This window comes from Anopheles marshallii, chromosome 2 (assembly GCF_943734725.1).
Source record: "Anopheles marshallii chromosome 2, idAnoMarsDA_429_01, whole genome shotgun sequence".
In the NCBI taxonomy this organism is placed as follows: Eukaryota; Metazoa; Arthropoda; class Insecta; order Diptera; family Culicidae; genus Anopheles; species Anopheles marshallii.
The window spans coordinates 12,356,757-12,368,026 of record NC_071326.1 but is presented as its reverse complement, the minus strand read 5'-3'; the positions used below and the strand labels follow the sequence as shown (position 1 = coordinate 12,368,026).

Below are 11,270 nucleotides of genomic sequence, written 5' to 3'. Positions count from 1 at the left end.
GCGCTCTAAGAATGTTAAACGGAAGCCAACACGGTTCAATTATGAAGTCGTGTGCTAGATATTGATCGTCTTCAACTGTTGCCAGGTACGCTTTCGCGATGTACGTGTTATACTTTCTGCGAACGTCAAATATTTACTAAAACAGTTTGAAGTGCACCGTGTTGTGGTGTTTGGAACCATTCTGGAGCGCTCCGTTTTCAAAACGGTACCTCACGATCCGTATCGTTGCGTGCTTGAGAAGGGCCCTCCGTTATAAATGTTGTGTTGTTGTGGTGGCGAGTAGAATCGGGGGAAATAAATGGATATTGGGGCATCGGGTTGCTTTTTTTGGTGGTTGTTTTGTACAAATTTTCCATTTGGAAGCTCGAAGATACGTGTCGGTTCTCATGCCTTTGTTTTGCTTTAATATGTTTGCCGCACACTCGTATAATTATGTTTTCCCTGTCGTTGATACCTCATTGATCTGCTTTCTTAATGATTTTGATTGAGCCACTCTCACTCTCCGGGCTGATGGGATTGCGGCTGTGTTTTGTGTTCGCAATCACGGCTTGCCAATCGATCGATCGCCCCCAAAAGATTGACCGTTTGCTGTGGTGTGAATCGTTCCATTGAGCGGTCATCGCACCGGCGAGCTGATGTTTTATGCGAGTTTGACGTCAGGGAGTGTTGGTGAAGTTGTGAAATCATGCGCCACGTGTCCCTGTGGCTGTGTCTTCTTTTCGCTCTCATTTGTCAAAGGCGTAAACAGGAAAGCTGAAATTGAGCAAACATTTGGTACACTACGAAATGTGTGACCGCCGTTGGGCCACTGTGCGATCATTACTGTTTTGCTGGTGCAAAAATGGAATCACTGGGGATCATTTGATCGTAGATCTCGTGAGGTTTGACAGCAGTTACATCGTTATCTACAGTTTTGATCAATACTACAAAATAATTCAAGAGACATGTTGAATTACGCATCATCTTTGCTAAAAAGTTTATCGTAAATATCTATGCTGATTAGAATTCCTTGTCGTTCTATGGCATCTTGAGCATCTGTATTTGCTCTAAGACTCTAAAATCTCTAAAACTCTAAAAAAAACGATACACACTAAAAAGGTTAAATTATGATCGGAAATCGAAGCAGCGATCATGCTTAATAAACCATGTTTTCCCGCTGTTTTGGAGTTCTTTTTCGGGGTAACGATGCCGCCGTGGTAAATCTGACACCGACTGGGTTGGTGTATTGTTGCGGAGACCTGCCAGTATATTCATTAGTCATAAATTATACAGTACCACAGCCAAGTTCTTCGTGGTGCCGTTGTTTGCATGGCGTGGTTTTGACCACCCAAAAACATCTGGCACGCAACATGCGGCGGTATCGTGTTCGATTTGGAGTTGGGAATAGTTTTGTACGAGTTATTGCGGGTGCGTGTGTTCATTTGCTGAAGGTGCAATTATAACTGTCAAATAAAATTAGTAACAAAAGATGGGTACTTCAAAGAGGTCTCTGTTATTATTTCTTTAATTGGAATGGTATTTCGTCGTCGTTTCAGTTATTTGTTGTAAAATTTCCAAGCGTGCGTTAATTAGAGGATTTTTTTTTTGGTAAACTCTTTACGACAATTGCGTGATAAAGGACAGTTCGATATCCAACTGAGTGTTACTGCTTCCAAACGTAAAGTGTTCTATGTATTTAATCTGTTATTTGTTCGTTTTACTATGCAACAGAAGAAAATGATCGATAGTTGAAGAATCAGAGCAGAGTGTTCCGGAAACTGCTTGCCTAACGATGAATCGTACCGTGTAGCTGATAGTTTAATGTCTGTGATAAGGAAAACGTTTGAGATTTCAGCTGTGCAAACAGACCTTCCTGCTTCTGTGATGGTTTTATAGTGATATATCGGTGTTCTTGTGCTTGACAACGGATAACACGAGAGATTCCTCAACGTCCTTGCCGTGGACGACTGCTCAACGTATGGTACGTTCGTAAAGTGAACCTGCTGTTTGGTTCGGTAGTGGCTTTCGTGCATGCAAGCTGTGGCAGACGACGCCGCGCGAATGCGTATAGAAGGGTGCGTTAGTGGGACGTGTTTGATTGGTCATCGATAAGATAAAACCGAACCGTGGCACCGCCCCCTGGACTGCCAGAGCTATGATATCAGTGAAACGTCCGAGTGTTTCAAGCCACCCAAGTGCTCATCATCACCATCACCATCATCAACCGCATCAACACCAGCACCACAAACAGCACCATCAGCTGCACAGTCTCCAGAACGGTGCATCCAGTGCCAGTTCGGTTACCTCGGCACCGTTGGTAGCCACGACTTCGGCCAACAACAATCGTATCATTCGAAGCCGAAATCAATTATCCACTGCTGGCGAGCACGAGCAGCACCAAGAGGCCAAGCATCTGCACCCGGGCCATTGGAATCCTCAAAGCGGGAGCTTTGTATCCAATGGTGGGACAGGCGTAGGACCGTTCGGTGGCGTTGGTGGTGGTGGTGGTGCACAGGTGAATCGTCCCACCGGAGCGGCCTCGTGGACCGGAACGGGAAGTGGATGTTCGATCATAACGAACGGCGGGAGTCTCTACTATAGCAATAGCAACGGTGGCTACGGTGTAAGCACAGCTAGCGTAAACCCCAAGATACGAGACATTTACGAGTTCGACAGTTTGTTCTTGCTGCCAGCCTGTGCCTTAACGTCGGACAAGGCGCTAAATCTGCGCAAGGATCTTGCCGCGTACGATTTCGACATTAAAATCCTGGAGGACAGTCCACGGGGATCTCATAACGTTTGGCAATGTAAGTGCAGGGTTGTGTGTGTTGGGAGGACATTTTCATTCATAGTTTGTTTTGTTCATGACTTCCGTAGCCCAATTCACGGCCGGGAAATTTCTCGAATGTTAGGAAACATGGATTTGATTAACCGAAACATTATGCCCATTGTTGCGAAGTTGGTTGGAGGTGGAATGCTGGCTAATGGTCATAAAAACATTCTTCAAATGTCCGGCGGCCGACCTCATTTTGCATCATATGCTCCATACTTGCTGTTGTTTTGTCTTACGACAATCTTTACGACTTTACTGGCGGTAAAAGAAAACTTGGTCTCGAGATGAAATATCGTAACCGCTGAGCGATTTCGATCATATCTGTTGTGGCGATCGTATCGTGATCGTGTTTGATCGACGTTGGTTTGTTTAATGTCTGCATTATTTAAATGATTCAAAACAATCCGGAGGAAAGCAGACAATTGTTTGCCTCTGCCTTCTGACTAGCGACGGATTTCATTGGAATGGAATGTGCATCAACTGATCCGACATGAATATCAACTTAAGTATGATTATATTTTAAAATTGCATGGAGCCATCCCCAGCCAGTATTGTCTATTATAATTAGCAATATTCATTTTATGGCTCCATTTGTATGCTGCTCTGTGTACGGTGCAAGTTGTGATCGGAATTCGTTTCCGGATGTTCAAGATTACTGGTTCACTGGTAATGGTACACGAGCATCGATAACAAGCAGATGTTACTACCTTTAAAATTGCGCATCCCCCCATCTGAACGATTTCTTCAGGGTGGGAATTGTATAGCTGACGTCTGCGTTCGGTATCAGTCCTCAGTATGGTGCGATGTCTGGTGCGGGCTGGGCAAAGTTTCTTTTTTCTGATGTGCATCATTGGGCGCACATGTCTCTCCCTCTCGATGCGCAATGCTTTAAGTTAAATGTTTGTTTCCGGATTTGACGATATCTGAGCGCATGGGTAGGACAACTGGTCCAGGTCCAACTGGCTGTTAGCAGAAGGTGTATTTTTGTTTGCCAACTCCTATCGCTTGTGCCCGAGGCGTTTATGGAGCGTTCAATTGACTGGTTTTGTCGCTTTTAAAATAAGCGAGTTCTGTCATTTGGACGTGCGCGTAGCGAAGATGTCGATGTCTTCTTCGTCTGGACATCACTTTCACGCCTTTCGGGCATCGTTGATGTTGGCTTTCGCCTTGTTGCCATTTTCGTGCCTGATGGGTAGAGAAAATCGCCCATTGCGACGATGAGTGAATTGTATGCATTGTGTGTACTGCTTCGACATCGTTGTGTACCATTAAAATGGGTTCGCAGTCTTTTTTTCCAAATGAGTGTGTAACACTGCATCAATAAATGGGTTCCAATTTGAAAATTCAATAATTTTCAATTTCAAGGACATGCTGCAAATTGCCAAAAATGATCTAATGTTATTTAACCACTCAAGGCCCATCAAGGCCCTTGGATGTTGAGATATGATTTTGAGTATGTATTGAAGATGTATTAACTTTTGTTTCTTTCTCTATTTCCAGGTAAGTTTTGAACCGACACAAACCCCGCAATTTTGAAGGTGATTCAGAAGGCAAATGGCAAAAAAAGTACTCGGTGAAGGTAATATAAAGATGTGAGAAATAAATTGTTCTGTGAGCAATAGTAAGACAACTATAAAAAGATCAAAATAACTTCTTACGGAATTATTAGATTTTTAAAATAATTTTGCTATTGAAAATGTGGAAAGCGGGGGTAGCCTTGATTTGGAAGGAAATACAGCCAGTAACACATATAAAATTCAATTTATAATTTCTGCCTTTGCTTATAAACTTTGCCAATCCGCCGAAATTTGGTATAACAAATATGGCCAAATCTCAGCTTAGCGCAGAAAGCATCCTTTTTGCGCGAATGCCCGATTTAACCGTGACGTATTAACGTGATAAATTGTATTGATCGTGTTTTAAACCATCCGTACGGTTCATTAGATTTGGTGTATGATTGATTGAAACTCCCCATCGATACCATCAAAAAACGAGTATTCCATCACGCCGGCTAAATGGGAAAGATATAAAGTTTTTTTTGTTGTTGCATTTTTTTTTTGCGCGCTTCACATGATCTCTGATTTGGACCATTTTTCATGTGTTTTGCCAGCAAAAAAAATAGGCTACAGTGCTTGTCGAAAATGGCTTGAAGCGTAAATGATGTTTTAATTATGACAAACGACCTATTTTTGAAAGAAGCCCGTTGCAAAGAATGTTGCTCTAATTTTGACTCCGTTTCGTTGGTGGAAGCAATGTGTACGTTGAACTCACAGCAGCTGCCACTTCTTGGCGCGTTATCTGCTGGAATGAGTTTTGCCACCGCATTTACAATTTTTCTGTTGTACCATGGTCGTAATTATTGCATATATCGGTGTCACAGCTGTTTCGCATAATAGCCAAGTACGTTACAATAACCAATATCGTTACAAAGTTATGCTTCGAGCTGATATGTACAGATATTTCTAGTTATATTGGGATATTAGTCAGCTCGTTAGGAAAAAGCAGCGAAATGGAATAAACCATTGGAATTCCATGACGGAAATAAAATGTTCTCTTATTGAAAGCTTTAAAGCTTCCTTGGAATGAAGGATGAAACATTTGTTTGGTCTCTCTGCTAAACAACTTAAAACCAATCAACACATTGATGAAAACAAAACCAACATCACAAACAAACAAGCAGGACGGCTATTTTTGATACGTTGTGATGAACACGATCATTCGATCGTGGAAAAGAGGTTACTGTCTACACAACGGTGCACATTTATGGTATGATCTGCAGGGGGAGATACTTACAAACCTGTATCCCAAGAGCTTTCGAAATGATATTTATGTTGGTTTTCCGGTACATCCAGCATGATAGTGCACTACCTGCAGTAGAGAGAGATAGAGAGCGTGTGTGCGTAAGAGATAGAGAAAGAATAGTCGTCTGGCACACAGCATAAGAACAGCAATTAACGTCATTTAAAAGACGATTGTTGAAGGGCTGTTACATTGTTGTTTTTTTTACACTGCTCCACTATTTGCTTGGTTGCGCCACAGAAGAAGGGTTTTATGACGCTCGGTCTTAAGGTATCGTTTATCGTGGAAAGGAAAATATAAACAATGTTTGACTTGGTTTTAGTTCCAATGTTGTTTTTTTTATGATCGGTTGGACATTTGCGAGAATGCTTGACTGTCCTGTCGATCGTTGATCTGGATTAATAGCGTTACAACTAAATGTTACTCAAACATAAAATTTGTTGTGAATGGGCGCATCGGTGTTTGAATGCACCGATTATCTTATTTATTTACTACAAAGCTGGTTTGCACACAGAGAGCATCGGTGTAATTGTAATCGCATGGGAAAATCGAAACGAAAACCCCCGTACGAGAGCTTTACGTGTGACTGTCTAATGGTGCTAAACGCGAACAAAATGAAAGACTTTGCGATCGTGTACCGGCAGAGTGAGCTGGGAATTTTGCATCCCGCTTGATGGGAGCAGCGCTGCACAAAGCAAAAAAACGCTTAGATTCGCACTCATTCTTGGTGGTGTGTACATAAATAATGAAGATAAACTCCAATGCTGTGGTACTGCATTAAATCGGTCCATATATTGCGGGTAGGAAGAAGGTTTATAGCTCTTTATTTTTCATTTCACTTGGACCACTCTTGGGCACAAGGCTTTTTTCACCACTCGCCCAAGGTAATTCGGCGAAGGGATTCCGACCGATAATAAAAAATCCAAATCATGGGAATATCACATGAGCACACCATCGTGTTGCGTGTTTGCTGCTTTTCAACCAAAACAAACACCCGTATTGTAACCGTTATTGAAAGGCTGTGTGTTCTTCCTCTCACAGCATTTGGTATTACGTGCGAACGTTTGAATTTGGGAATAAAGATTGAACCGTTTGCTAACGTTGCAAAGACGGTGCCGATGCCCATCTTTTGCCTTTGTTTTTGTGCAGCTTATTTCCCTAAATGTTGGACGGGGTAGTGTTTGATTGTGCTAGGGTTAGAAACGCCGACCAAGCTACAGCCTAGCGGGACCCACCGTAATGGGAAATCAATTCAAGATGGAACGAACAGGAACGGAAAGGCAACCAATTGGGTGATACTCTATTCAACACCTCATTTAGCTTGCCCGTTTCTGGTGGTTTTGCTAAACCAAAACACAACCTATTTTTGTACGATTCCACATCGAGGGTTAGTTTCAACTGTGCTGTGCTTCTACAACGAGCCCCTCTAATCGGCTGAAGGCAAAAACCTTGCCCTGATTTCGTCTTGAGCAGCATAACTGTTTTTACTTTCAAGGTTTTTTCTATGTAGTGTTGTGAAGTTTATTGGGTAAAAAATCAATGTTCTTTGGATTTGAAGAAGATAGGGCCGAGCTACGGTAAACTGAATCAGACGGGAATTTTATGCTGATAAAAAAAAGATATGCAAACTTTTTATGACCATGGTAGCAATGTGATCCTCCCATGTGCGAGGCAGAACTTTCATGCTGATCATCACTCGTAACTGATTAAAGATGCCAGCGTGTATTTGATCAATGTTCGATGAACTGTTCAAATATTTATGTTTTCTTGGATTTCTGTGGCTGCGAATATAAAGAGATTGAAATTTTCGAAGATTTAAAATTGTTTAAATTAAAATTTAAGCAATTCATAAAAAATTCGGAGTGATATATTTCTGCATAAAACATATTCTACTGCAGCTTAAACATAGCATGTATTACTGTGCTGAGATCCCATTCTGTGCAGTATTGAAAGCTGGACGGATGTAAAATTATTCTTTGCAATCCACCTATTTTGTGGATCATGTTGAAATAAGCGTACAAAGTGTAAGAAAATTGTAAGTATTCAGTTCACAATACCCATCAAGAAGAAATGAACAAATTCCTGCTTAAAGTATCTCTGCAGAGCTATCCCCGATCGCCCAAAGAAGCGACTCGGTGCTAGATAATAAAGTTGGCAGACAATACAGCTTAAAAAAAAAAGCAGTAAACCCTCCATGACCTAAAATAGGAAAAACCATTTTAACGGGAACTAAGAAGCGCGTGGTTTCGGTGGTGCTACATCCGTAATGGAATATTGAGGTCCACCGATGGGTACCTGATGGAATGGTGCGTTTGGAAAGCTTTCCAAGCTGGTGTGGGAAGCGAGGCGGCTCTGCTCAAACTCGCCAAGATGGGTTTTGAGAAACAGAACTACAGCAACAAAAAAGCCCCCGACAGTTGATAAATGTATGCTGCGTCGATCTTACACTACGCTATCAGTTAGACACGATCATACTCAATCCCTCAATCGAATGCGGATATAATGTGCGAGGACACTCCTTATACTGTTGCAACACACTTTTGCGAAATTCCGCACACTTTGCTGTGTTTGTCAAAAATGTAAAAAAAAAAATGGGCGTACGATCAGTAATCAGCAATGTTTGATTTTGCCTCGAGCCGCTACCTAACAAGCTATCCCTTGGCGCGGTCTGCTGTTACTTTTATTTCCACTGTTCGTCAAATTTGTGGTTTTTGCCTTTGCACACCCGTGGTTTTTGCCTCCGGCCATGGCAGAGATGGAAAAGATTGGATTAGCTGGGGGACTAGCGTTACTACCTTAGCCTGTGCACCCGGTCTAGATGATGCCGCCGACGAGTACGTGTAGGAGTAGCTGAACCGTACAGCAGCACTCATCTTATTCTCGTGCACGTTTCCGTCTGCAAATTACGTCGCCCCGCCCGTCGAAGACGGGTGTGTAATTGTGCGCAGACTGAGTGACTTTCCGGGCCAACTAACGGTGCTTCCGGTGAGGTCAGAATGAAAGTGAAGTTTTTGTGCAGCGACGCCGTGTCGTAGGCAGTGCCGGCTGAGATGAGAAATGGTTGTGGCCCACGTGGAACTGTGATGAGTAACAGCACAGTGACACATGCGTGATGTTTGATGTGAACTGGACCAGATAATTTGCTGGCTTAAGCAAAATTGAATGATTGGGAAGTATCGTGATTTGAATGAAACCCGAAACATGCGCATCTGTTAATTTAGGAGGACTTTCTTACCTGTTCAATCGTGCTCAATGACATCATAGAATGTATGTACCGATGTAATCATTGGGGTTTTTGATGAAGGAACTATTGAACCGTATCTAGTATCTTTCGTTTCGATAGGATTCCCTATTCTTATTGCGTGGTCAGTGTTTACCATAACATCTTTTCGTGCTTCTTTCATTTAAAGTTTTAAGGAAAACAATTCCTTACTTCCCGAGTTCCTGAACATCAGATGGTTTAGCCTTTAAGGTGTTAAGGTCCCGTATATGATTATCGTGTTTATGAGGATGCAAGTCAGTAGAGTTCATTCTGCTACCCGTACCATTTTTGTGTCATGTGATGGGGCAATGTTGTTGACTTACTGCTCTGCAACGCTACTGGGGGTGAAGCTCAGACGTCGCCGTCTGGACTGGCAATCGTTGGCGGTGGTCTAACGCAAACAGGGCAGACGGAAGAATGGAACTGTCGCTGCAGTTCAGACGTTGTTCGGAAGCAACGGTTTGGCTCATTGTTGTCTGACTCAACCTTCTGGCCTTCGCTTTGTTCATCTCCCATAAGGAGGAGTGCAATGGATGGACAAGGTTGAACAGATTCCTCGATTATTCGACTTCCTACATTTTTATTTACAAACGATGTTGATACAAATCTCCTGATCAGTCTCAATTCGGTGCGTGATGTTCATGAGGTAGTGTCCAAGAAAAAATAATTATCCAACCTGTGTTTGTTATTTGGCATTGGAAAAATCTTCCGGAGCTCCACTAAACGAACTTTTGCCCGTGGGAACCGACGACCAAATGCAAATGTGTGATTAAATTTTCCTAAAAGGCGCACAGATTGACACTTTCTCACCGGAGGGCGACGGTTGATTACTGACATTTTTGCGATTCTCCATTGCCTTCCTACTAAACGGTTGTTTGTCACTTTCTTCATGGCTGTTGTTTGTGTTTCTGATTGATGGTAAGCCATCAGTTCCGGGGTTTGAACGAACATGGCATTCCGTTGCTTTACCGAGTTACACACGTTGGTTTGGGCGTCGTGGGAGAAAGTGTGTTGTGGAGCGATTGCTCCCCGACGGAAGGAAGGATATGTCAACGGGAGATACATGCCTTACCCCCCGGTTAACTGCCAACTATCGTCGTGAGCAATGTGCCGTAGCCATGCGTACTGACGTGTTCCGTAGAAAGACGATCTCGCATAAATCACACACTGGGACTTTTGTGGCACTGTGGAACAGCTTAATTAATTATCCACCTATACAAACAGCGGGTTTTTGGATGGAAGATGTAGGTTTGGTCGTTTGAAGTACATGGAAGTACGGCAACTATTGACTAACGCATTCGTGCTGTTAGGTTACAAAATTCCACCATCTGCCCGTTGGCTGCCTTTACCGCAAACAGTTGCAGTACGCGAGTGATACGCAAACACTGAATATTGTTTATCAACAGTACTTTCCTTCGCGATTACGCTGTACTGCGTGCGTGTGCCCTGGAAAGCGCAAAAATGATGCGCGAAAATGAGGCAAATCTTGTGGTTTTTTTTTTCTGTTTGCAAATCCCGGTGCCGTTTTCCGTCCGCTTGGTACGAAAATCTTCTTCGTCGCTTCATTAAAAGTTCATTTCGATAAATTTGCAACGCTTTTACGTTTTCACTTTCCCTGCCCATCCGTCCCCCGCTTGCGCCCATCATGCGCCGTCCTGCCGTAACTGCCCTTTTGCCGTTCCACACAATTCGTGATAGTAAGGAATAAAATTGAAAAAGCAAAACATAAAAATAAAATGATGTTACGTTGTGGTGGAGATGATGCGCTGTGGATGCCGTCCGTTTGTGGCATGGAATGAGTCTGAAATCGGCAAACACCGAAGCGAACCGCTGGCGGTGGGTTGATTGTGCGCTTCGCTGACGTACGTCTGGGGGCCATCGCATGCATGCATAACTCATCGCGTGCAGATGTCATCACGGATGTACGGTTTTGTGTGCGCCTCTTCCAGGTGGTGGGTGTGGCACCAGTGGTGAAGCTGGCCTGTTGCAAAAGGGAGTCATAATTAACCCTTCTCCGCTGCTTTTCGTATCCTTACGATAATTTCCCGCCATTCACGGGTTCAGGTGTGTAGGCGGTCAGTGGTGCAAATTTTCTCCTACACGTCCCCGTTTATCTTACACATCGCAAGGAAGTAATGGGTGTGGAAGAGCTTTCTTTTGTATTTAAAAAAAAATGCTGTAGTCCGCTGGCACACGTTAGTAATGCTCCCCATGCTTCCCAAAAAAAAAAACCTACGCAAGTTAAGTTTGTGCAAACGCCTCCAACGTCTAAAAAAGTGTGACTCAAAAGCGAGAAACGAGAGATACTCAATGTGACGCAAAAGCTTTTGCAACGGGCTTATTGTGGTATAGTTTTGGTTTTGGTACGATTTGTTTGAAAAAATCTTCTTTTAAACT

At 43.1% G+C, this 11,270-nt stretch overlaps 1 protein-coding gene across 1 annotated transcript in view; it reads left to right on the top strand.

Moving 5' to 3' along the window:
• Window positions 1-2,134: 2,134 nt before the first annotated feature.
• Window positions 2,135-11,270, top strand: part of LOC128710152 (uncharacterized) — a 32,556-nt gene continuing 23,420 nt past the window's right edge. The window contains exon 1 of the mRNA XM_053805192.1: window positions 2,135-2,786. Coding sequence (XP_053661167.1) covers window positions 2,135-2,786 — 652 coding nt within the window. The remainder of the gene's footprint in view (window positions 2,787-11,270) is intronic.